General features: G+C 49.3%; 1 protein-coding gene across 4 annotated transcripts; it reads right to left on the bottom strand.

The window, feature by feature from the left end:
- Positions 1 to 14,167: 14,167 nt before the first annotated feature.
- On the bottom strand, positions 14,168 to 26,479 carry LOC127040598 (zinc finger protein 436-like). 4 transcript variants are annotated; one of them, XM_050934954.1, is made up of 8 exons: positions 26,414 to 26,479; positions 23,964 to 24,032; positions 22,674 to 22,886; positions 22,019 to 22,041; positions 20,434 to 20,549; positions 20,114 to 20,146; positions 15,774 to 15,887; positions 14,168 to 15,371 (listed from the first exon to the last, which is right to left on the bottom strand). In XM_050934954.1, the coding sequence occupies exons 1-8, from the start codon at positions 26,474 to 26,476 to the stop codon at positions 14,467 to 14,469; spliced, it is 1,536 nt and encodes a 511-aa protein (XP_050790911.1). In that variant the 5' UTR covers positions 26,477 to 26,479; the 3' UTR covers positions 14,168 to 14,466. The 4 variants fall into 4 exon arrangements, with proteins under 4 accessions (XP_050790911.1, XP_050790912.1, XP_050790913.1 ...); XM_050934955.1 differs by having other exon boundaries at positions 14,168 to 15,368; XM_050934956.1 differs by having other exon boundaries at positions 20,434 to 20,546.
- Between the last annotated feature and the right edge of the window lie 284 nt (positions 26,480 to 26,763).

Raw genomic sequence — 26,763 nt, 5'->3', positions numbered from 1 at the left:
CTTCCTGCAGCCAGCCCCTGCCACACCCCCCGCCCTGCCTCCAGCCAGCCCCACACCCCCCATCTCCAGCCAACCCTGCATCCCCTTGCCTCAAGCCAACCCCGCAGCCTCCTGTCTCCAGCCAGCCCCGCACTTCCTGCCTCCAGCTCCTGTCTGCAGCCGGCCCCACGTCCACTGGTGCCGTGCAGTTCCCAGCGCAGTAACCCTGCACACCTGCTTCAATAAGGGGGGCAGGGAGCAGCTTGGACCCACATATGTGCACACCCTAGGGTGACCAGACAGTAAGTGTGAAAAAGTAGGATGGGGCTGGGGGGTAACAGGAGCTTATATAAGAAAAAGACCCAGAAATTGGAACTGTAGGTAGGGTTAACATACAGCCGTATTTTCCTGGACATGTCAGGCTTTTTGGTTCTTAAATCGCCATCCGGGAAAATACGGGACGTCTGGTAACCTTATAGGTACAAAATATACATACTGTGGCACGTCCCTTAAATCAGAACTTTTTATAGGGAACTGGTTGTTAAGATTTTGGCAGCCCATCACTGCCCCCACCACCACCCTGCCTCCTTCCCCTGCAAGGTAGCCATAGATGTTTGATGCAATTAAGATGACCTCTATAGGTATCTACTGTTTTTATTTTTATCTTTGTTCAGGGTACAATGTCTTATGAATTGCCCCAGAATGCGTCAATGATACCCTGCATCGGGCGGGGGGGGACTCGGTGGTGTGCCCCAGGGTGCACAAATAATACCCTTTACATGACAGGGACTCATTGACTGGCTCCTGGGAACATCAGGGATGCCCTTCATGGGAGGGAGACTCATTGATTTTATGAAAGGGAAACATGAGAAGGTTCAAAAGATAATGACAAAAGATGGCTGGAATGAGGGTATGAGTACGATGGATAGTGTGTTGTGGTGGTCTGGTCAGACAAAAGAAATAATGTATTGCAGATATGAAAGAAAATTACAAGAGTTGGAAACACCCCAAAAAGCTCTTACATCAGAGCTAAATCAAAAGGTAGATTTCAACCTAAGCTAACTCAGCTTGAAGCAGAAAACAAGGCTCTAAAAGCAAAACTAAAAAACCCACCTTCTCTACCCTTCTGTTGTATGCTAGCAACAATACAATGTGCAATTTTACTGACCGTGACTCAAGCAGCGATACTGAGAAAGACCAAAAGGAAATGAATTCAAAGCACCTTGAGAAACAAATTCAAAATTGGAACCTGGCACGATCGAGATAATTGGCCCCCTCCTCCTCTTCCCTCCCCCCCTTTAACCCGGAATTTAGTGCCAGTGTCCCCTTGGCCCCTCTCCAAGTGACCACTTCGTGGTCAGGGACATGTGAAAACAGAATGGCTCATAATACTTAGAAATACACTCCTCTCAGCACAGAGGAAATGAGGGGCTGAAAGATCTCCCTGATTTAAAGGCCAAAGACCCAAATTTGATATTCTGGAAAAGAGTAAGCCAGATGGTTACCACCCATACGTTACATCCCAGGGATCTTTATATCTTAACAAAAGCTAAATCCCAAGCTATCATGGGCCAAGATCCCAACAGAAGGGCACCAAAAAGGTGTTTGGGCCTCGGTTAAATTTGAATCTGAAAATGATATGACCCGTGCCTGCACTGGGTTTAAGGAAGCAGTCCAAGAAGCCTTGGGGAATGAAGCTGGTCACTGGGGACTGATCGTGGGCTGCGTACAAGGCAAGGACGAGCCAGCCTCTCAGTACTGTGAGAGAAAGTGGGAGATGTATTCCTGCAACGCAGGCATTACAGACCCTCCCAAAAAACCCTAATCAGGCATTTTAAAAAATGTTAAAGGAAGGTTTTAACTCCTACCTGCAAACAGCCCTTAATTTGGGAGTGAACGCAGGCTCTGATTATGAATCCATCCGTATGTGGGCCTCGGAATGCGAACCAGACCAAAGAGATAAGGAGCAAGTCTACTCACGTTGCTGTGGTAACAGCAGAAGATAATGTAATATATCGTAATTGTGGGTGTCTCGGGCATACCCAAAAGAACTGCAGGTGCAAACCCTCAAAGCCTAGTCAGGGACAGAATCACGGCCAGTCGAATCCCTGCTTCACTGCCTTTCCGGCCTGGTCTGGGTCCTGCCCCCCACTGCCCCCACCCCTCCACCTCCCAGGGTTTTGTGTGCAGAGAGACCGGACATTGGGCAGACGGGTTGTAATAACCTTAGTCCCAGATTTGGACCTTAGCGTCCAAAATATGGGGGTTAGCATGAAAACCTCCAAGCTTAGTTACCAGCTTGGACCTGGTACCTGCTGCCACCACCCAAAAAATTAGAGTGTTTTGGGGCACTCTGGTCCCCCTGAAAAACCTTTCCTGGGGACCCCAAGACCCAAATCCCTTGAGTCTCACAACAAAGGGAAATAATCCTTTTTCCCTTCCCCCCTCCAGGTGCTCCTGGAGAGATACACAGACACAAGTTCTGTGAATCCAAACAGAGTGAATCTCCCTCTTTGTTCCCAATCCTGGAAACAAAAAGTACTTTCCTATTCCCCCAGAGGGAATGCAAAGTCAGGCTAGCAATTCAACACACAAATCTCCCCTTGATTTCTTCCTCCCACCAATTCCCTGGTGAGTACAGACTCAATTTCCCTGAAGTAAAGAAAAACTCCAACAGGTCTTAAAAGAAAGCTTTATATAAAAAGAAAGAAAAATAAGTACACATGTTCTCTCTGTATTAGATGATACAACACAGGGTCAATTGCTTAAAAGAATATTGAATAAACAGCCTTATTCAAAAAGAATACAAATCAAAGCACTCCAGCACTTATATTCATGCAAATACCAAAGAAAAGAAACCATATAACTTACTATCTGATCTCTTGGTCCTTACACTTAGAAACAGAAGACTAGAAAGTAGAACTACTTCTCCAAAGCTCAGAGAAAGCAGGCAGCCAGAAAACAAAGACTAAAACACTCAAATCCCTCCACCCAAAGTTGAAAAAATCCGGTTTCCTGATTGGTCCTCTGGTCAGGTGCCTCAGGTGAAAGAGACATTAACCCTTAGCTATCTGTTTATGACATGCCCCCCAAATTGCAGACAGTGGGGAAGCTCACTGGCGGCGATTTCCTTCTAGAACTTGAAAATAAACAGATTAATACAACACATACACCTTTACATATACTCCTAAGTATATAACTAACAGACTTCTACATTTTAAGAACACTTTTTAACTACTGAATTCTGGGAAACTCTCACGGGAGAGTGCATCAGCTACTTTGTTAGAAGCTCCTGTGATGTGTTGAATTTCAAAATTAAAATCTTGGAGAGCCAAACTCCAACGAAGAAGTTTCTTGTTGTTCCCCTTGGCAGTATGAAGCCACTTTAGTGCAGCATGGTCAGTTTGTAGTTGGAACCGCCGTCCCCAAACATATGGGCGTAGCTTTTCCAGGGCGTACACAATGGCATAGCATTCCTTTTCACTGACTGACCAGTGACTTTCCCTCTCAGACAGTTTCTTGCTGAGAAACACGACAGGATGGAAGTTGTGATCTGTTGCTTCCTGCATGAGCACCGCTCCTATACCACGCTCAGATGCATCTGTGGTTACTAGGAATGGCTTGTGAAAATCCTGGGCCCTGAGCACAGGGTCAGACATGAGCGTCGCCTTAAGCTGGGTAAAGGCCTTTTGACACTCATCAGTCCACTTAACGGCATTTGGCTGGGTCTTTTTGGTCAGGTCGGTCAATGGGGCAGCGATTTGGCTGTAGTGGGGTACAAATCGCCTGTAGTATCCGGCCAAGCCTAAGAAGGATTGGACCTGCTTCTTTGACTTTGGGACAGGCCACTTTTGGATAGCATCCACCTTGGCCTGTAGGGGGTTTATGGTTCCTCGACCCACCTGGTGCCCCAGGTAAGTCACTCTGTTTTGGCCTATTTGACACTTTTTGGCCTTAACAGTTAGTCCGGCCTGCCTGATGCGCTCAAAGACCTTTTTCAGGTGTAGTAGGTGTTTGGGCCAGGAGTCTGAAAAAATGGCCACATCATCGAGGTAGGCAACTGCAAATTGTCCCAGTCCAGCTAGTAGACCATCTACCAGCCTCTGGAAGGTGGCGGGTGCATTTCGAAGGCCGAAAGGAAGGACATTGAATTCATACACCCCCGCATGGGTGACGAATGCTGACCTCTCCTTGGCAGGTTCATCTAGCGGTACTTGCCAGTACCCCTTGGTTAAGTCTATTGTAGAGATGAACTGGGCACGTCCCAACTTTTCCAATAGCTCATCGGTACGTGGCATTGGATAGTTGTCCGGACGAGTTACAGCATTTAGCTTACGGTAGTCCACGCAAAAGCGTATTTCCCCATCTGGTTTGGGTACCAGAACCACTGGAGATGCCCATGCACTGGTAGATGAGCGGATTATACCCATCTGTAGCATGTTCTGGATCTCCCGTTCTATAGCAGCTTGGGCATGAGGAGACACTCGGTAGGGTGGGGTTCTGATTGGGTGAGCATTACCTGTATCAATGGAGTGGTATGCCCGTTCAGTCCGTCCTGGGGTGGCTGAGAACAATGGGGCGAAGCTAGTGCACAGCTCCTTGATTTGTTGCCGCTGCAGACGTTACAGGGTGGTTGAGAGGTTGACCTCTTCCACGCCACCGTCTTTTTTCCCGTCGTAGTAGACACCGTCAGGCCACTCAGCATCCTCTCCCTGGACTGTAAACTGACAAACCTGTAAGTCTCTGGAATAGAAAGGCTTGAGAGAATTAACATGGTACACTTTAGGCTTTAGTGAGGAATTGGGAAATGCTATGAGGTAGTTTACAGCTCCCAGGCGCTCTTGGACCGTGAAGGGCCCTTCCCATGATGCTTCCATCTTATGGGCCTGTTGCGCCTTCAAGACCATAACCTGGTCTCCTACCTTGAAGGACCGATCTCTGGCATGTCTGTCATACCAGGCCTTTTGCTCTTCCTGAGCATCCTTTAGATTCTCTGTAGCAAGGGCTAAAGAGTGTCGGAGGGTGCTTTGTAGGTTGCTTACAAAGTCCAGAATGTTAGTTCCTGGAGAAGGCGTAAACCCCTCCCATTGCTGCTTTACCAACTGTAATGGCCCCTTAACCTCGTGACCATACACAAGTTCAAATGGTGAAAACCCTAAACTGGGATGTGGTACAGCCCTGTAGGCAAACAGCAACTGCTGCAACACTAGGTCCCAATTATTGGAGAATTCGTTGATGAATTTTCGTATCATGGCCCCCAAAGTTCCATTGACCCTTTCCACCAGGCCATTGGTTTGATGGTGGTATGGGGTGGCAACCTAGTTTTCTTTTGTGTGCTGCCTCTTGGGCTGCCTGTTCTCTTTGGAAGGCTGCCTCTTTGATCTGTTCTTCTCTTTCTTTTATCTCCATCTCTTTTTGTTTTATTTCCAGTTGTCGCCTGTGTTCAGCTTCTTTGATTTGCTCTTCGGCGTCAATTTTTGCCTTAGAAGTCATGATTCCTGTTTTCTTGTGTTGGGGTGCCCTCCGGTGTTTATCTTCTGCACTGCAGGTTCTCTGTTGCCTCCTGAAGTCTGCCTAGCAACAGTGCCTTTAGCTAATTTTCCTTTTCTCTCTCTAGCTAATGTTCAATGAAGGGAAACCAGAAAAACCACTTTATTTGCATGCATATAAGTGCTGTTCTTGCCTCCTAATGGGAGGGCTATTGCATGACAAAAGACCCTTAACAGGTTCTTAATGGCTTCTCGCTTAACATGCAAGCCACAAACTGCGAGAGAGAGCAGAAAAAAAAATTCTCTCTGGTTCCCTTTTAAAACCAACTGCTTCTCTCTGCTAAAAAGCCCTTAGCAGAGAAAAGAAAAATATAATATTCCTACTGGCTTCTGGATTCTGTCTATATCCCACCGCTGCCACCATGTAATAACCTTAGTCCCAGATTTGGACCTTAGCGTCCAAAATATGGGGGTTAGCATGAAAACCTCCAAGCTTAGTTACCAGCTTGGACCTGGTACCTGCTGCCACCACCCAAAAAATTAGAGTGTTTTGGGGCACTCTGGTCCCCCTGAAAAACCTTTCCTGGGGACCCCAAGACCCAAATCCCTTGAGTCTCACAACAAAGGGAAATAATCCTTTTTCCCTTCCCCCCTCCAGGTGCTCCTGGAGAGATACACAGACACAAGTTCTGTGAATCCAAACAAAGTGAATCTCCCTCTTTGTTCCCAATCCTGGAAACAAAAAGTACTTTCCTATTCCCCCAGAGGGAATGCAAAGTCAGGCTAGCAATTCAACACACAAATCTCCCCTTGATTTCTTCCTCCCACCAATTCCCTGGTGAGTACAGACTCAATTTCCCTGAAGTAAAGAAAAACTCCAACAGGTCTTAAAAGAAAGCTTTATATAAAAAGAAAGAAAAATAAGTACACATGTTCTCTCTGTATTAGATGATACAACACAGGGTCAATTGCTTAAAAGAATATTGAATAAACAGCCTTATTCAAAAAGAATACAAATCAAAGCACTCCAGCACTTATATTCATGCAAATACCAAAGAAAAGAAACCATATAACTTACTATCTGATCTCTTGGTCCTTACACTTAGAAACAAAAGACTAGAAAGTAGAACTACTTCTCCAAAGCTCAGAGAAAGCAGGCAGCCAGAAAACAAAGACTAAAACACTCAAATCCCTCCACCCAAAGTTGAAAAAATCCGGTTTCCTGATTGGTCCTCTGGTCAGGTGCCTCAGGTGAAAGAGACATTAACCCTTAGCTATCTGTTTATGACACGGGTGTCCAAGCCAAGTAATCCTGGGTAACCAGCAACAGCCCCACCCGGTGTCTCAACCGACTGCCAACCCTTACTCACACTGGAGTAAAGAGGAAATGCCAGGCGTTTAAATTCCATGGCTCGCTAGGATCCCCCTACCCCCTTGTCTGTCAGTATTGCTGATGCAGATATAGATCCCTCAAGGCCACACTTACAAGCATGGCTAAAGGGCCGGCCATGCACAATGCTCGTGGACACGAAAGCGTCTGTTTCCATTACTGACCTCCCTCTTCCCACTACTAAACGGTACGTTACAGTTTGGGGGGTGGGAGGTGCACAACTCTCAGCTTACAAGAGCTCCTCTCTTCTTGTAAAACCTAATCTCTTCTTCTGGACTCAGTCTCTTCTTATGTAGCTCCAAATGCAGAGGGGACTATTCTGGGCACGGACGCCCTCTACGACCTTGCTCAGAGCACAGTTACTGATAAATGTATGCGTACTCATACCATCCCCCTCCGCAATGACACACTTCTTTCTTCTGTTGCACTGCCAAATCTACAGCTCTTACCTGGGCTACATCTAACCCTTTTTCAAGAATTATGTTCCAGGTTCCCCTCTGTTTGGGCAGAAAATAAGCTCTATTCCAGTTCGATGCCTGCTCATCTTTGCCCACCCATCCAGGTTACCAGTCAACTTCCTCCACCTACCAAGGAATACCCCCTCAAATCTGAGGCCATGGACATGGAAGGTAATATTATTTACTCTTTACTTCTACAAGGGACCAGTATGCCTTGCTGAAGTGCACCCTCTTAAGCCCAGGACCCTCCAGAATTCCCCTCTTGGGCAGAAGGGTACAGGAGGGAAATCAGGCCATGGTATTGGCCCATACAAATACCTCTATCAAAGTGCAAGGAATTCCAACATGGGTTCATAAAACCAGAATTCAAATATATAAATAAATTCATTTATATTGTATCCTTTTAGGTAACAAATGTGACTCCCCACGTTAATCCTCCTGGCAAACATACCTGATGCAGCCTCCTGGGATCTGCCCTTGGTACATGTTACACAAGATACCTGTTTCAAAGCTGGCCAGTATGTGCAACTCCCTACAGGAGGCAGCGGCGAATAGGTAAAGAAACCAGACATTTGCCTTGCCCCCAGACCAGACCACCTGGGACATATCGTGGTTACAGCTCGCTCCAAGGTCTCAATCCGACTACCACAGCGCGGGAGCCGTCTTTGGTTCCCTCCCTGCATCTCACCCCATCTGGACTGTAACTGGGTATTTAGCTTCAGAGGATGTGGGCACACGCAGGTAGAACCCCCAATTTCGGAATGCAAGATCACAAAATGGTGGGTCAAAGGCCAAACCACCAAAGCCCTTAGACATACCAACACCAGGTTATCTTATGCATTGACTGCAATTGATGTAGCCATAGAGGATTTTTACAAAATCATTGCAAAAACCTCAAATGCTATAGTCAACCTGGCCAAGTCACAGGTTAAAGGTCATGCTTGTGATATGCTGGCTCACACGCTATTTAACATTGCAAAAAAAACCCAACAACAAAAATCCATGTTAGCTGTATGCCTGGGTTGACCCATACACTTTCCTCCCCCACTCTTGCTCACATTGCAGGCATCGCTACACAACTAATAGTAGCCCCAGTAATTCCTCCAGACTCACCTTCCTCCTTCAATTTCCTTCTTGTGTATCCTTCTGCCATTCCTACTCATTTGTTTCCTTCTTTTTTCCCGTTTCAAGTCTATTGAATATGTGGCTAATAATATGGGGTAAAAGTAGGGCTGTATCGATACCTGACACCATCCCCTGACAATGCTACACTGATGACAACCTCAGCCCGTTGCACAGAAACAGACAATTACATCATGTATTCCTGTTCTACCCTTCGCCCTTTGACCTCGTCCTCTTCTGTTGTTGTGGACGTCCTTCCTCTTGCAGATGGTGAAGCTGCTGTAAAAGTATCCTCTACCCAGTGGTGTTTCATCAACACTGCATCTTATTACATGTACAAAACATTGCAGTGCCAGGCAAACGTTTCCATGTGCCTGCAGATTACTGACTCATTTACCCTAGGTGATGTGCAGCTCCCCGGCCATGTGTTCACTGGAATGACAACAGCTCCTCAGTAATATAACAATCTATACCTGGACAATGCACCGGTTCAACTGGCCAAAGAGCTACTTCTCATAGTGGTCCTGCCTGCTGCGTCTGCGTTTACCACCATTCATAACCATGTCACCAAAAGTCGCATTCAAGTCCAGCTCTCCAATCAAATCATCACCCAACTGGAAGATTTTACTCATAATTCATCTTACAGCCCCATCTCCTGGTGGCAATTGTCCAAACAACAGCTGCTGCTGCTTCTATATTTGTGTTACTAACCTCTCTTGTCATGTGTGGGTACTTTAAACACACGCTTAAAAATCTTACTATGTTTACCCCCTTCCCCCAATTCCCCTCTCCCACCTTCCTCAGGCAACCCTAAAAAAGATCATGCATATCAAAGTATTTAAAGTATTAACTTATCTCACTTAAAAGTTCAATTTGTCAAAAGGAGGGAATTGTCAGGAAGGAGTTAAAATTCAGCCAGCAGAAAAGACAAACTGCTGAGAAGCAAGGACACAGTTTCTGTCAATACCTGGTAATTTAGCTCATCTTATAGGGTCAATGCCTGCCCAGTAACTCAGTTCTTAGAACAGTGCTAACCCTCCCTTCACAACCCACTGGATGTCTGTAAGCACAGTGGATACCCTGCCATGTGGGTGGGTGTGACATACCAGGGTACAATCCAGACCAGTGCAGGACTATGTCACTCCTGCCCTAAAACCTGGGGAGCCTTGCTGCTGTAGCCTCCAACCTAGTCTGCTCCAAACAGCCTGCCCGCATGCAGGTCATTCCCAGATGTGTTTGTGTACCTGCAGGCTGTTAGTTTCACTTGGACTAAACTCTGGCTTTTACCAGCCTGCGTTATACTGCAGGGAGACCCCCAACACACTCCAGTCCAGGATTTCCTCCTAGAAATGTAGTCTTGTGCTGCCCAGCCTTCTCCTGGACAGTCCAAATATATTAAGTCTGTTATTCCTTTAAGGGAATAAATACACAAAGCTTATTACCTTAAATAGTTACCCACATGCTTTTTAAATACACACTGGATTAGATAAAACAACGAAACAAGTTTATTAACTACAACCAGATAGATTAAATGAGTACAAGTAATGAGGCACAAAAGTCATAAGTGGTTACAAGAAAAATAAAGATAAAATGTTTTCTTGTGCGTAGCTTACCAAACTACCTGTATATTAGATTCAAGCAGTTTCTTACCACGTTTCTAGCAGCATTACTGACCAAACTCTTCAGGTCAGGACCCCTCCTGCAGAGCCCAATGGTGGTTTCCTTTGACTTCTAAGGTGCAGAGAATGAGGCGGGCAAGAAGAGAGAGAGAAAAGAGGGTCTTGGGGTATCTTCCTCTCTGTTTTTGTTTTTTCAGTCCCTTTTTGTAAAGCATTTCCATCTGAGACCGAGGAAACAGGCAGTCTGCTGGAGGAAGGAGACTCTAGGCTGTTTCTCTGTTAATACGCAGACCTCTCTCCCTGCCTCTCTTCCTTGCCAAAGACTGATCACTTGGTAGGTGATTGTCCATCAGCTTTGTTGACACATGGCTTGCCCTGTCTTTGAGAAACTGATTTAACCACTCCCCAGACTTACCTGGGAAATGCATGTCAGTCACGATTTTTATGTTCATAACTTTACATATAACAACACTATATGCACCTTACCATGATATTCCTGAGCAGCAATTTATGAATGTTCATCTTGTACAAAGATTATTACAATAGCATGTATGGGTGTATTCCATCCCAGTGGGTAATGCTAAAAGGTTTCTTTAGTTAGAAACTTATTTTAGTCAAGGATTTTAACTTGTTAAGTTTTAGTCACTTAGAAGCGTGTTATGCTTTTGTTTGATTTGTAACCATTTCTGTTTCTATTACTCTTAATCCCTTAAATTTCTGTCCTTGGTTAATAATCTTCTTTGTTTTATCATAAGCATGTCAGTGCTATTGTATTAAACACAGTATGAATTCCTGGTTAAATCACGCAAACTGGTGGTACACTCTCTCTAGAGACAGCAAACTTGGTAATTGCGACAGTGACCAGGGGTTGGAGGCTGTAGGGAGATGCTTCTGGAGGGTTTGGGGACTGAAGTACAACAAGGGTTAACCTGCCAGGCACAATTAGGACTGGTAGCATCCTGTGGAATCTAATGAACTGGAGTGGCAAGGAGTTGTCATTTTCGTTAGCACCACCAGACGCAGAGGGGTGACCTACAGTTCTGGACACCCTGAGAAAGCATCATATCTCATGACAGATGTCATGCCTTTGCTTTGCAAACAAGAGAAGTAGGGAACTCAATGACCCTTGCAGACTAACTGGGTAAAAGATTACACTACTTGTCTCCTTAAGCAATTTCCACTTAACAGAAAATTTGCTTTAGAGTTTGTCGAAATAAAGAACATAAGAACAGCCATACCGGGTCAGACCAAAGGTCTATCTAGCCCAGTATCCTGCCTACCAACAGTGGCCAATGCCAGGTGCCCCAGAGGGAGTGAATCTAACAGGTAATGATCAAATGATCTTTCTCCTGCCATCCATCTCCATCCTCTGACAAACAGAGGCTAGGGACACCCTCCCTTACCCATCCTGGCTAATAGCCATTAATGGACTTAACCTCCATGAATGTATCTAGTTCTCTTTTAAACGCTGTTATAGTCTGAAGTTAAACACTGGGTCAGTACTCTCATATACACTATTTCTCACTTGTATCCCCCCACTCCAACCTTTGAAGTGAAGTTTTTCTTCAAAACTCATTAGTCCAAAGGATGCATGTTACATCAAATATACTTGAAAAGATTAGTCACCATTTCCTATACTAAACGAGAACCAGTGTAAAATCGCAGTGTTCCAGTATAACTCATGTTATCACAAAATTAGTGTCTTACTCTTTAACCAATAATTAACTTCATGTTTAATTTCATTTCCATTGGTAACAATAACATATTCCAAGATTGCAAAATCTTATATGGTGTTAGTTTTCTCTTAATTCCCAGTTCTATCAAGTGAGTCTCATGTAAAGTTGCATTCTGTGTCTACATAGGTGTCTTCCACTTCTTTGAATTCATTTATCTCTTGGTCTTCTGCTATAAATGTTAGTGAAAGGGGTCTCACACTACGTGGGAAGGTCTGCATCATGAGAACAAGCACCTCTACTTTATTTTCACATTTTCTAATCTTACAAATTAGCAGGACGTGAAGGAGAAGTGATGCAAATGCATGAAGTACAAGGGCAAAACTAAGAGACAAAAGCATCTGGCTGTCTGCACTTGGAATCTAACACATCCATTCCCTCAGTGGTTATCATCACTTACACAGCATGAAAGTCCTTCTTGTCCACCAATGGAGCCAGACTGGGATCCATGGGGAAGGAATGTCCTTTGAAGGCATTAACTGCTTCTTTCTTTGCCTTTTGGTAAAGGACAATTGTTCCCAGTTTATCTACGGCATCCTCAGGGACCTTACTCAATGCCATTAACCCAGGCAGGGGTGTTCTAAACGCAGTTTTACCTGGGCCACCACGGAGTCCTTTTCTGGGGTGAAAACCAACCAGTGGTACCTGCTATTACTGAGTGCTTGCCAAATCCTTGGTCTTGGTCCGGATAAATTTACACTTCTCTGGAGTAGAATCCTTTACCAAACCACCCAAAATCTCAGCAGCGTTACAATTTGTTTCTTTAATCTGGTGGCACAGGTCTAAATTAGGGACTGCATCAGAATCCCTGCAAGCCACCAAAAGTGGGGTATCTATTCAAAAATCACTATTCCGCAACTACCCCACATTCAACACGGAGTTCATTTTATACCCATCTGCAACATGTACAAAGGGTAAGCTCAGCAAAAATGCCACTTCCATTTCCTCCACATCTACACAGATGGGGACAGTGTTTCCCCAAACACAGGCAACATGCACCTGATTAGGAAGGAAATATCTTCCCAGTGTGAAGGGCCTGGACCTAGCTACTTTGAGAACTAAATACACGGTTATTTTCCCTAGTTCTCAGTTACTTACTCTGGAATTCTCTTCCCAGACAATTGCAAACGATACCACCTTACCCAGATGAACATGGGTGTGATTGTAGTCAGTTACTTCAGTTAGTTGCACAGATTGGAGTGTGCTGTTGTTTACCATCTCGGAGTGGAGATTTTCAGACACTACTGTTTCCATGGTAGCACGTCCAATAGGCTGAAGCATGACCTCTCCTGATGACTGAACTGCACGTGAACTTCCCCCATGGGCCACATCAAGGAAAAAACAAAAAAAAAGAAACGACTATTGTAGCAAATGGTCATTTGTCTCAAAGTCCCCACTAAATCTGAACTATGTTGTGTTTAACAAAACTGCTATCCATTTATGTGATTAACCGGCCTTCAGGAAAGAGAGAGAAACCAACCATACCGAGGGGTATAAGACCCTTTCAGTTTCATATAAACTGAAATTGCAGAGCAGGCTACATCTGATGACTCAGAATCAGGACAGCAGATTCTCCCATTGTGTTGTCCTCTGATCCATTCAAATGTGCTTCACTCAGCGCCATCTCATTATTTTTGAATCAGGTTATTTACAAACGTTTTAGCATCATCGTAATGGAGAAAAACAGCCAAACTTGCCCTCAGCAATAATCCCAGCTGAGCAGGAAAAAGCCCAGAAGCAGCTTTGCCAGTTGAGGGAAACGCAGATGAAAGCACAGAACAATTACTCTGTGTTTGGGATTCATTCAAGTTCCTGCTCCAGGTCTGCGACTCTTTCAGTTCCCAGCTTAATGCGTCTGCACGTAGGTATCACAATGTGATCCTGAATCAGAGAGCTGAGAACGTTGCATCACATGACGCTTTGGGAGGTGGAGCGGTAAAATGCGGGCAGAATAAACTCTATGGATATGTCTACACTGCACAGAAAACAAAGTGGCAGCGATTCTCAGATCCTGGGTCTCACAACTCTGGCGCATGCTACAGCGCTAAAAGCTCCGTCCCCAGGCTTCAGAGCCCAAGCTCCAGCCTCATCTGTTTTCTTGGCTATTTTTAGGTCTGTAGCATACGCCCACACCTGCAGACCCAGGCAGACTCTAAGACTTGCTGCTGCAGGAGTTTTTGGAGAGTAGGCATATCCAATCTGTCCCCAAGGGGGAACTCGATGCCTCTGACAATCGCTCTGCTGACCGTGGGGGACCATGAAAAGTGATAGAGGTTAAGTCAGGTCAAGGGGGAACATGCTAGATAATGGGCTATGGCTGCATTGCAAGAGTCGTTATGTTTTACATCAGGATAGCTAACCTGAGCTAATTATCTCCATGAAAAATCCTAGTGGAGACATGGCCTAGGCAGACTACATCTCAACGTAGTTAGTCGAGGTCACCGCTATCTCCCCACCTGGGGCTGATGGACATTCCTGGCAGATGGGGGACATCATCCCCTCCACTACCAGGACAAAGGAACTGATAGAAGGGGCCCCAGGATTCACCCCTAAGAAGGGTGAGAGCTGCAGAAGTGGGGCAGCTCAGAGCACGCGGTGACACAGGTGGTGCAAACAGCCTTAAAGGTCTCTGTGGGAATTAGCAAAAGCATCTTTGGCCAGCCCAAGTCAATGAGTTTACTGTCCTTTGTGGATCCTCTGATGCCTAATAAGGTTTGATCGGTCATTGAAGCTTTTCCCACACTTGGAGCATTTAAAGGGTCTGTCTCCTGTATGGATTGTCTCGTGTCTGATCAGGTCTGAGCTCCGAGTGAAGCTTTTCCCGCACTCGCAGCATTCATAGGGTCGCTCTCCTGTATGGATTCTCCAATGTGTAATCAGGCTGGAGCTCACACTGAAGCTTTTCCCGCACTCGGAGCATCTATAAGGTCTCTCCCCCATGTGGGTTCTCTGATGTGTAATAAGGTTGGAGCGGTCGTTGAAACTTTTCCCACACTTGGAGCATTTAAAAGGTCTGTCTCCTGTGTGGATTGTCTCATGTCTGATAAGGTCTGAGCTCCGAGTGAAGCTTTTCCCGCACTCTGAGCATCTATAGGGTCTCTCCCCCACGTGGGTTCTCTGATGCTGAGTAAGGTTCGAGCTGTCAGTGAAACTTTTCCCACAGTCGTGGCATTTAAAGGGTCTATTTCCTGTGTGGATCCTCCAATGTTTAATAAGGTTTGAACGCTGATTGAAGCTTTTCCCGCACTCTGAGCATTTATAGGGTCTATTTCCTGTGTGGATTCTCCAGTGTGTAATAAGGTTGGAGCGACTACTGAAGGTTTTCTCACACTCGGTGCAGGTGTTTTTTCTCTCTCCTGGGGGGATTCTCTGCTGGGTTGTGGTTTCCTGGAGATCCTTGCCACTTCCCCGACAATCCCCTGGCTGATTTCTCTGCTGACTCTCATGACTTTTTCTCCGCTCACGACTCCAGTGAACGTTCCCTTTAAATCTTTCTGAAAACATCCCGGGTGGTTCCACTAGCTCGTGATCTTTCTGCTGAGGATTCTCCTCCTTGCTCTTACTTACTGCCCCTTCACCTGCTGGGACAGAGAGAGGGAATCCAGGCATGAGTTATTGCAAGTGCTGGGCAGAAAGGAAACCTCAAGGGATGGGAAAAGGGGGAAACAAACGACAGTAATTGCTGGAGAGATGGGGGGAAAAAACCCCGCAGGAGCTGAACCCATCCCATCTTTCCCCAGAGAAGAGAGAGGAGACCCGTTCTGCCTCCACATCCCATGCAAACACTCATGGGGAAGGGAGACTGGGGAGGGAGCTACTGCCAGGTGTCAGTGAGGATGGGTGGGAAGCTGTGACCTCCTTCATGAGTACGTATCACATGCTGGGGACAACCCTGAACTTAGAGTTCACAAGGACTTTGGAGGGAATCCCAGCTCTTTTCTTCAGACCCCAAGAAGTTTTGAGTTTGTTGAACTGATTCCTACCCTGGCAGGCACCTCCCTGGATCTCTCTTTCCTCTGAGCCCTGGAGACCCAGGACCCATGGATCTTCCCCTTGTTCCAGCTGGGAGACATCAGCAGGTTTGGAAACTGGAAACCCTGCTCAGGGGAAAGAAAACAAGGGAGGGCAGGTGAACCTGTGGGACATTTGTCACATACAGTGTTGTGTGGTTTTAACCCTAGCTCATTATAAACCAGTGAAATTCTAAGTGCCCAAAGCTGCAGGACACTGCTAATGGGGGAATGTAACCATCTGCATCTCTGCTGGGAACACACACAGCCAGACACTCATCTTCAAGGGGATCCTAAAACACAGAGAAGGCAACTGTATGTCCCAGAAAGAGGACACTGCAGAGAGAGGAGGAATGGCCCTGACTGCTCTTCTCACCAACAGAGCTGTCCAGTGCCAAGGAGAGGCCTCAGGAAACAGGGACCACTGAGCACGAGGTGGCTGGGTTCAGCTCACGTGAGGAATGTTGTCAGCACCAAATACAGCACCTCAGAGTTATCAGATGTCAAGAAAGTGCATTTGGGGGAATAACAGACTCTATCAAGTTATGTGTAATGGGAGAGAGTATGAAAGTCCCCCAGGGTGGGGAGAGGACGAGGGAATTAGAATTTGGGAGAAACCGACTGTAATTCTTCTGGAAAAGGAGAATGCGAGAAATAAGATTCAGGTCATGTGACCAAAAAAAGGACCGGCTCAAAGATCCAAGGAGCCTGCCAGGAAGAGAAATTGTGGCTGCTGCAGACAGGGAGGGGGAAGCAAGATCCTCTGAGTTCCCAGAAGTCTCGCTACCATCCTGTGCCATCACCAAGAGAGTGCCCCTTTCTGCCAGGGAAGGGGTTGTCCTGTGGCAGGGAGGAAATGCAGGAACAGAGTCCAGGGTTTCAATGGGTAGGGACAAGGTGGGCAGGGGGAGGACCGAGCAGTGGAGGGAGAACAAGAGTTAAAACAATATAAAAAATACATCAAAGAATGTGCAAGTGGACTAAAGAAAATGGAGGGTAGGAACCAAGGCAACGGGGCCTGGGCAGAGATTCTGTGTTCATGGGCTGGGACTCCCCCAGCCCCAGATCCCCCCAACCTGCCCTCCCTCCCTGATGGTCATTAGTCTTCTTCCTCCACACTCCCCCCCAGCCCTCCTCACATCCTGGGACCACAGCACCTACTCCTTGTGTTCTTCTCTCCCGGCCCTAACCCCCTTCGCTTCCAGGCCCTCAACTGCTTTCCATCCCACCCTCCCACTGTTCCAAGCCTTCCCCACTCCCACTTCCCAGGAGCTCCTGCCCTTCCCTCCCAGCAGCACCAGCACTGCCTGCAGTACCCACACTCCCTTTGCTCATACCAGTACCAGCCTGCCAGCTCCTCAGAGCACCTGGCCTGAATGCCTCCCATGGTCCAGCCCTCCTGGACACCACGACTCTCCAGAGCACCTGTTCTACGGTAACCCCTTGCCCACAGTCCTTCCAGCTCTCAGGAGCTCTTCCTTCAAACCTTCCCCTCCCCAGCCTACCCGTGCCTGGCCCCAGCCCCTTCCAGAACATCGAGTTCAGCCAAGCCCAACTCGCGAAAACCAGCAAATACAGAGTTACGGTACCTGCCCACACAGCCAAACTCTGTACTCTTTGAGTGACGGCCCCGTGCACCCATCATGCATTCTGCTGACACACCCCATGGCAAGATGGCCCCTGTGCCCTGCTAGTGACAGTGCAGTGCTGAAATCAGGCATGCTGGATCTCTCAAGGTCCACACATACCTCCTTCCTCACATCCCACAGGCTGTGGAGAGGGACTCACCCTCCCCTCGACCCCAGAGAGCCACAGCTCCCCAGATCACCTCATAGCACAATCACTGTGCTGCCGACCTCCTCCAACACCCCCACCACCACTCAGTACTGAGATACTGCATGGAACTGTGAGACACTTTAGATTATTATTAATACCAATATTATAAAGTTGCAATGAATCGTGCCAGATATGCCATGTAAGGTGTCAGTGATTTGCCAGGTACGATAATGTTGTTTATATGTTTGTATTACCTTTGTATACTGTGAGTTCTAGGTAGGTGTGGTACATCTGTATTTCAAAACTAATGCCGTGGTTCTGGGTGACACCCCCAGACAGATTGGCATCAGCACTAAGCCTTCATGATGGGCCATCAGCTGTACAATGAACCCATTAAAAAAGCCAGGGACTACACCTTAGGAGCCAGCAAGGCACGTAGGGGCAGGTTGGTGGACAGAGAACTCTAAGGCTTTTCCATGCCACATGCTGGGCAGCTTGTGTTTGGGACAAAGGAAGTACCAGCCGCATGGCAAAAGGAATATAAAGGGCAGCTGCATCCTCTCCATTTTGTCTCCATTCCTGCTTCTTTCCTCTGAAGCAACTTTTCTACAAACGAAGCTCTGAACAAAGGACTGAACGACCCATCCAAGCTGTGGATCTGTTCCAGAGGGACTTTCAAGCCAGCAAACTCACCAATATTGGTAGGAACCTGATATACGGCCCTTGTAGTCTTGTATGTGTCCAATTCCTTTACCATTTAACAACTCTCCTCTTCTTCTTTTTATAATAAACCTTTTGTTTCAAACACTAACGGACTGGCTGGCAGCGTGGTATTTTGGGTAAGATCCAAACTAATATTGGCCTGGTGGCGTGGGTGACCCTTTGGGGTCAGAAGAACATTTTATATAGCGAGCAGAGGTTTTAAATGACTTCTCACTGTCCTGGAGCTAGGTGCTGATTGGGAGCCAGAGAACTGGAATGCAGTAAAGGGGCCTGTGCGATTTCTTTTTTAGCTTCTAGATAACCAGCGCGGGGGATCAGGAGCAGTTTGCGACCGATCAGTGAGTCTAACTTCATGTGAACCACCAGTTTTGGGACAATCTGCTCTTCTTTTTGCAGCACTGCCCTGACCTTGGCATTTCCAGCGAGGGCTGCCCCAGGCACACTGGGTCACAAGTACAGCTAGTCCTAATGCAATGAATGCAGCTGGAGTACAGGCTGACTATAACAAATGACCTGCCTGCTCCAGGGCACAGAGATGGGTTGTATGGACATTCACCCCAACTCTCCCTTTCCTGGGCTGCAGAAGTTTGAATTTTGCTGAATTCAGCATTCTGGAGGGGCAGGTGCTGTCACCGGGCCTCTGCATTACTGATGTTTTTTTCCATTTAATTTCCCCTTCAGTGTCACTCTCCTGTGGCCCTTTCTATCTCCTTCGCCTTCTCCCCTTCCTCTGGCTGGGTGACTGGGCCACCATCTATTCCTGGGTTCCTTCACTCGCCTGCAAATGCAAACAGCAGCGAATGCCATTTTGGCTCCAAACTTTCTGCCTCGTCCCCGTCTCTACTAACCATTGTGGTGGTTTCAGGTTCTCTGGCGGTGATAGGACACAGCAGTGAAACGGTTACTGTGCACAGCTGCAACCTGCCTGAGTTCACAGTCGGGTTTCAGAAGTAAGGAAAAGATTATGAAATGTGGGTTTGATTGGAATTAATAGTTCCCAGGGTCAGTCCATATATGCTATAGTAGCCAGCTGCTCATCTAAACTTGGTCCATATACAATGCAGTGCTCTCTTCCTATTCATAGCCAACAGTGATACAAAATCTGATCCAGTGTTTCTCAACTGATGGGTCATGGCCCCCAGGGGGCTCAGGAGAGGCAGTCGTGGGGGCTGGGGAATACTGGAAGCTTTATTAGGGGCTAAATAAGGAAAACTTCATTGCCCCAGACCCTGCACACTCTTATCCCTCAAGGTCAGGGATTCTCTGTCGGCCTCTTGAAACACACTATGAAGGCTTAACACCCTTCCATTGGTCTGGTCTTACTTTTAGAGTAAATGTAAGAAAGTTGCAAAAATTCTTAGCACTGATCTCCACTAGCGAAGCCAACTCCTCCTTCAGAATGAGCCCCACACAGCTCAGTGCCCTCTTCCCTTCACAGCCAGTCTGTAACACTATAGCAGCCCCATTTCGCATTCAGGATCAGTCTAGACAAGGGTTCCAACCTCTCACTCCTGAAACTCTGCTGCTGCCCTGTGGCCTTTTTCAGCCGCTCATTACAGCTGCAGACTGCATCCTGTGTGGGTGTTTCAGCCTTGTCTCACCATTTCACACCACTCAGGTTCTTGTTCCTTTCTCAAAGGGAAATGCACCCGTCAGCTCAGGATTCACTCTGACCCCCCCCAGACCTCACCGCAGGAGTGACCTGGGCAGTCACTGCTCCACCGCTTTCAGATTTATCTCGGGCTGGGGGCAGCAATCCCCGGCCGCTAACGTGGTTCTCGGTCTGAACCCCCCCAGGAGAGACAGAAACGTACCTGTGTGGTGCTCCAGCTCCAGCCGCAGAGTCTCTGGGGAAGGAGAGGAAGGCAGAGGTGAGAATTTAGGCCCTCGCACTCATGGGCATATTCCTATTGGCTACTAATGTATCTGCTTTTCATGATGAGATGGGGACCCAGAGCGAGGCTGGTAACTCAGGCAGAGCCGGCCCCACAGGGCTACTCGCATGGGGAAGGAGAACTTCCTGAGCTGGGGCTGAGATGGAGCCTAGGGTCAGCGACACACTATAGTCCCTGATTCCTCCCCAGGGTGAGGGTCCCTCTAACCAGAAGGGAGCTGCTGCCAAACTCCAATTCACCTTTGAATCCCAGCAGCACCTCCTGCAGGATGGCACTTTTCAGAGAGAAATCGCTGAGTCTCTTCTCCAGCTCCGCAAACCCCGGCTCTGGCTTCTGAAACGGCCCATCCTCCCTGCTGGGGAAAGCAGGAAGGGTGAGACATGGGTCCGATTCCCAATCCCAGAAACCCCTAAACTCCAGAAAACCTGCATCTGAGCTTTATCGTCTGAGATGTCACCTGTCCACAGCCCGGTGCGCTCCATGGGCCCAGAGAGATGGGATGTGGGGAGCCATTGGGGCCCAGAATGGAGCCAGGTTCTGGTGCCCTCGCTGGGACACACTGGGGTGCTGAGCCACCCTCCACCCTGTGTTATTCCAGTACCAAGGGGCACCAGCATTGGGATATGTGGAAAGGGAGGAGACAGAGACCAGAGAGTGGGCGTGTCCCATGTGCTCACAGGGGCCACAGACAAAGCTCAGGTCTTCCCCAGGGATTGAACCTGGAACATTTAATGCCCAAAGCCCAGAGAACTTCAGCTAAAGCAGTGACCCCCAGGGTGTCAGCCCCACTGGTGGAGAGGGCTGTATCCCACTTATCATTGTCCTTAGGCTGGGGCATAAACTGGGGACACCCAGGCACAAAGATCCAGGGGGGGAATCTGCCCTTTACATAGAAAGCTTTTAATTACTGTTATTTATAAAGTACTTCATTGTCATAACTTTTTTCACTCAAAGGGAAAACAGCCACTTCTGCTATTTCTACCCTGTTTCCCTGCCTTCTCCCCAGCCCCCTCATCCTTGACTGTGTCTCTCTTCTCTGTTCTTCCTTCCCTACAGCAACTCCCTATTCCTACCTCTCAAGGGCTTCACTCCCATCCCCTCCCAATCCCACCTGCTACAGAGACCAGCAATGGACATTCAAGCGACATCATTTCAGCTGACACACCAATGAGATTCCCAGAGGAGTTCACACATCTCTGAGCCGGGTTTCAGGCAGTTTCACAGACTCAGGCCTGGTCTGCACTAGAATATTAGGTTGTCTTAACTACATTGCTCAGGAGTGCGAAAAATCCACACCTCTGAGCAGAGTAGATAAGCCAACTTGAGTGCCCCAGCAGACAGTGCTGGGTCAAACGAGGGTCTTCCATCAACCTAGCTCCTGTCTCTGGGGAGGCGGATCACCTACGCCAGTGGGACAACCCCTCCCGTCGCCATAGGGAGCGTCTACATTGAAACGCTGTAGACAGGCCCTCAGGAAGGCACCATCGCCTCCCTTTGCATTTCAGAAGGTTTCTTTGCCAGCGTGAAGGCTAGAAACCTATTTTTAAAAGACAAAAGCTGAGATTCTGCACACTGTGAACACGTGATGTGGCCACGTAAACCCATCAGCCAGGCTGGGTCTGGCCCACAGGCCCTGTGTTTGACAGCCCCCATTAGCTGTCAGGTAGTAAGAGGCTCTCTCCTTCCTGAGGCAGCCACTAAGGAAAGACGTGATCTCAGGCATTCAGCCAGCGTGTCATAGTGCGGGAAGCGCCGCAGTCAGTGGAATTACAATTCTAAAGCATTGCTTTCCACGTAAACGCTGAAATGGAGCTCAGGACGTACCTGCTCTCAGTGTGTCCAGCACCCTGCACAGGGGGAGAAAGAAGAGGCAGTCAGTGGGCCTGTCCCAGGCTGGGGTGGCCTCCTGCTCTGCTGGGGAGTCACCACTGGAGCCACGGGTATTTGGGGAATTTCAGACACTTGGGTTCACATTCAGAGAACAGCTGCCATCTCCCTCCCTCACTGCTACGCCCAGCTGAGACATCTGCCCTCAGCAACCCCAGGGGTCCCTGCTAGGAGGTCGCCATCAGGGAAAGTCTCTTCTCAGGCACTTTACAGGAAGAGAACATTCCCCCTAGTGCTGAGAGCCCCCCTAAGCCCCCTCACACCACTGAACCCACTAGCCTGGGACGACATGGGACCTTGGACCTGGCGGGGGAGGGGGGAAGGGTGGGCTGGGAATTTCACCCTCAAAGTGCAGAGAGACGTTTACAGGGCAGGAGAGACGGCCTTGGGGTTACAGCACCCAGGACCCCCAGGTCCCAGCCCTGGCTCTGCCACAGACTCACTTTGTGACTGTGGGCTGGACTCTGCCCTGTCCTGTGCCTCACTTTCCCCTTTGCACAACAGGGCTAATGTCCCTGACCCCACCTTGTGAGACGCGTTGGGGGCTAGAGCTGAGAAGCAGCGTATTAGCGCTGCCATAAGCCAGTCTGACCTGCGGGGTTTGGCTCCTCGACTGCTGCTGCCCCTCCTCTCCGATCAGGGAAATCTCCCCGGACGGTCTGGAGACGCCCTCGTCCCTTCTCCTGACAATGGCTCTGGCTAGCTCCTCCAGCTGGGACAGCAGGAGCTGCTCCTGCTCCTCCAGGAACCCTCGCAGCTCCTTCCACTCCGCAACAATCTTCTGCCTCTCAGCTTCAGTCTGTTTCTGCAACCCAGGGAGAGGGCAGCTCGGTAACGGGAGAATCAGACCTGTGCCCCCAGCAGATGGGGGAGTTATTTACCAGAACACAGGGTTGATGCGGCAGGGGATGGGAGCTCAGTTAGGCCAGGAAGGGTGGAGGAAGGAGGGTGGGGTGAGCTGCTCATGGCTAACAGGGGGGGCTTTTTCCCCAAACCTCATCAAATTGCACTGAACCAAACTCTTCATCTGCCCACCCACATTTCCTCTCCTTCCCCCCATCTCCCCCAGGGGCGAGAAAGGGACCTGGTCACTATAACATCTGAGCAGCCCTTGGGCTGGGCCTCTCCAGGCCACAGACTGACACTCTCCTGCGCAGCAGCCTCTTGGACCCTAAACACATCATGTTGCTCCGACGTCTGACCTTGCCCTCTCCCTGGGCTCCAGTGGGGATGCTTTCCTGGCTGAGGCTGGCAGCACGGGGCCTGTGTTTTCTGTGTCATAGAATCATAGAAGATTAGGGTTGGAAGAGACCCCAGGAGGTCATCTACTCCAACCTCCTTCTCAAAGTAGGACCAACTTGTTCTGTCATCTGACACCACTGAGAACAGCTCAGCTCCATCCTCTTTGGAACCGCCCTTCAGGTAGTTGAAGGCGCCTATCAAATCCCCCCTCATTCTTCTCTTCTGCAGACTAAATAATCCCAGTTCCCTCAGCCTCTGCTATTTGTTCACATCCTTTCTGTAGTGGGGGGCCCAAAATTGGATGCAATACTCCAGATGTGGCCTCACCGAATAGAGGACAGTTATCATGTCCCTCGATCTGCTGGTAATACTCCTATTAATGCAGCCCAATATGCCGTTAGCCTTCTTGGCAACAAGGGCACACCGCTGACTCATATCCAGCTTCTCATTCACTGTAACCCCCAGGTTCTTTCTGCAGAACTGCCACTTAGCCAGTCCGTCCCCAGCCTGTAGCAGTGAATGGGATTCTTCCTTCCTAAGTGCAGGACTCTGCACTTGTCCTTGTTGAACCTCATCAGGTGTCACTCAGGGCATGCTGATCCCAGGCAAACTTGAGGGGCAGGGGGCTCTGGGCACCTACCAGCAGCTCTGCACTTTGCCGCTCCTCCTCGGCTTTTCCCTGACAGGCCAGATGCTCTCCCGGTGCCTCCTGCAAGAAGGGGGAGGAGGGTGTTTACAAACAGCTCCAAAGGACCTCACAACTTCCATATTTCAGGGCCCAATCCTGCCCTGCACATGCCTGCGCAGAGCCCCTGGGACTGACTTTCTTGCCAGATACAGTTCAGCCTCAGCGAGGAAGATCTCAGGGGGGCAGTGAGAGCGGAACCAGGTTTTCCCAGGAAGACACAGGACACCCTGGTGAAGTGACAGGGCTGCAGACCAAACCTCAGCCCCAAACCTTCTCCATCCCCATCCACATCCCAACCAACCAACTTCAGAAATTCCCCCAACTTCCCCAGCTCCAACCCCAACATACCCAAAGTGCCAGATCTGAACATGGACCCTCTCAAACCCAATATCCCCCCAAACCGCCCCCCCCCAATACCCCAGCTCTTACCCCTGCACACACACCGGCACATCCCCAAGGCCCAGCTTTGAACCTCCCCCACATCTACAGACCCCTCACACCAACACATCCCAAAGTCTGGCTCTGATCCCCCCACTGACACACCCCAGAGCCCAGCTCCAAGCAGCCCCACGATCCCCAGCTCCTGCTGTTTCTCCCACATAAGAACATTAGAACAGCCATACTGGGTCAGACCAATGGTCCACCTAGCCCAGTGTCCTGCCTCTGACAGTAGCCAGTATCAGATTCTTCACAGGGAATTTACAGGCCAATTGTGGCAAGATCCACTCCCTGTTATCCAGTCCCAGCTTCTGGCAGAGTTTAGGGACACCTGGAGCTGGTGGGGGGCGGGAGGGAGAGGAAGGAAGGGGTGTCATAGACTCATAGAATATTAGGGTTGGAAAAGCAGCAAAGAATCCTGTGACACCTTATAGACTAACAGACGTTTTGGAGCATGATCTTTCGTGGGTGAATACCCACTTCGTCAGATGCATGTTCCAGTCCAACCCCCTGCTCAAAGCAGGATCAACACCAACTAAATCATCCCAGCCAGGGCTTTGTCAAGCTGGGCCTTTTAAACCTCTAAGGAAGGAGATTCCACCACCTCCCTAGGGAACCCATTCCAGTGCTTCATCCTCCTAGTGAAATAGTGTTTCCTAACTTCCCCCACTGCAACCTGAGACCATTGTTCCCTGTTCTGCCATCTGGTACCACTGAGAACAACTGAGCTCCATCCTCTTTGGAACCCCCCTTCAGGTAGTTGAAGGCTGCTGTCAAATCCCCCCTCACTCTTCTCTTCTGCAGACTAAACAAGCCCAGTTCCCTCAGCCTCTCCTCATAAGTCATGTGCTCCAGCCTCCTAATCATTTTCATTGCCCTCCGCTGGACTCTTTCCAATTACTCCACATCCTTCTTGTAGTGCGGGGCCCAAAACTGGACACAATACTCCAGATGAGGCCTCACCAGTGCCAAATAGAAGGGAATAATCACTTCCCTTGATCTGCTGACAATGCTCCTACTAATGCAGCCAAATATCCCGTTAGCCTCTTCGCAACAAGGGCACACTGTTGACTCATATCCAGTTTCTCATCCCCAGGATCTTTTCTGCAGACCTGCTGCCCAAACTTTGGTCCCTAGTCTGTAGCAGTGCATGGGATTCTTCTGTCCTAAGTGCAGGACTCTGTACTTGTCCTTGTTGAACCTCATCAGATTTCTTTGACTCAATCCTCTAATTTGTCTAGGTCACTCTGCATCGTGTCTCCACCGTCCAGCATATCTACCACACCCCCCCCAGCTTAGTGTCATCTGCAAACTTGCTGAGGGTGCAGTCCACGCCATCCTCCAGATCATTAATGAAGATATTGAACAAAACCAGCCCCAGGACCGACCCTTGGGGCACTCTGCTTGGTACTGGCTGCCAACTAGAGATCAAGCCGTTGGTCACTACCCGTTGAGCCGGACAATCCAGCCACCTTTCTATCCACCTTATAGTCCAATCAGCCAGCTGATCGTGCTTTAACTTGCTGGCACGATACTGTGGGAGACCTTATCAAAAGCTTCGCTAAAGTCAAGCGAGTCCCTGACTATCCTGGCTAAGAGCCGCTCACCAGCCTGATTTTCAGCATTCCCGGTGCGGGTGCAGGCGGGTTTCCATCCCGGCAGGGGGGGATTTGTGGCTCACTCCCCGGCCCTTCCCCAGGGCCCCCGACACCCCTGCGCGTTCCCGGCTGCGGGTGTCCCCGGAGCCCCCCAGGTGGGGTGACCAGAGCTCCCGGTTTTATAGGGACAGTCCCGATATTTGGGGCTTTGTCTTGTCCAGGCGCCTACGACCCCCACCCCCGTCCCGATGTCACACGCGCTGCCCGCTCACCCCGCGCCCAGTCACCCCCGGCCTGTCCCCGGCCCCCCCGCGGCGCCCGCCCCGCACCCCCCACGGGCCCCCCCGGCCGCGCGGCCCCGCCCACCTCGCCGCCCCGCTGCCGGCGGGGCCGGAGCAGCCGGCGCGCTGAGCCCCCTGCCCCGGCCATGGCTCCTCGGCCGGACAAAGGGCTGCGGGCGGGGCGGGGCCGCCCCGGATTGGCCGGGCGGCGGGTGGGGCCCGCGCAGGGGGGTTCGTGACGCTCGGTGCCTCCAGCTCCCGAGAGAGGAGCCCGGAGCCCAGGCTCCGCGGGGGGAACGCGGAGCAGAGCCCGAGGAGCGGCTACAGGAGGGGTCAGCGGCGGCGGGAGCTCAGCGCCTGGGGAAGGCTCAGCCCCAGCGAGCGGCCGCCCTGGGCTCCAGCCGGGATTGTAGGTGAGAAACCGAAGCAAGAAGC

The sequence above is a fragment of the Gopherus flavomarginatus genome, chromosome 25 (genome assembly GCF_025201925.1).
Source record: "Gopherus flavomarginatus isolate rGopFla2 chromosome 25, rGopFla2.mat.asm, whole genome shotgun sequence".
NCBI lineage: Eukaryota > Metazoa > Chordata > Testudines > Testudinidae > Gopherus > Gopherus flavomarginatus.
The sequence above is the reverse complement of the archived record's forward strand: the minus strand, read 5'-3'. Positions and strand labels throughout refer to the sequence as shown.

What these genes read in the sequence shown, in the direction of transcription:
- LOC127040598 (XM_050934954.1), bottom strand. Translation starts at nt 26,476, where the DNA reads ATGGCCGGGGCAGGGGGCTCAGCGCGCCGGCTGCTCCGGCCCCGCCGG. An exon ending in CGAGGAGCCAAACCCCGCAG is followed by an intron (nt 22,042 to 22,673) that starts GTCAGACTGGCT and finishes CCCCCTGTGCAG; the next exon opens with GGTGCTGGACACACTGAGAG. An exon ending in GGAGCTGGAGCACCACACAG is followed by an intron (nt 15,888 to 20,113) that starts GTACGTTTCTGT and finishes TCCCCTGAGCAG; the next exon opens with GGTTTCCAGTTTCCAAACCT.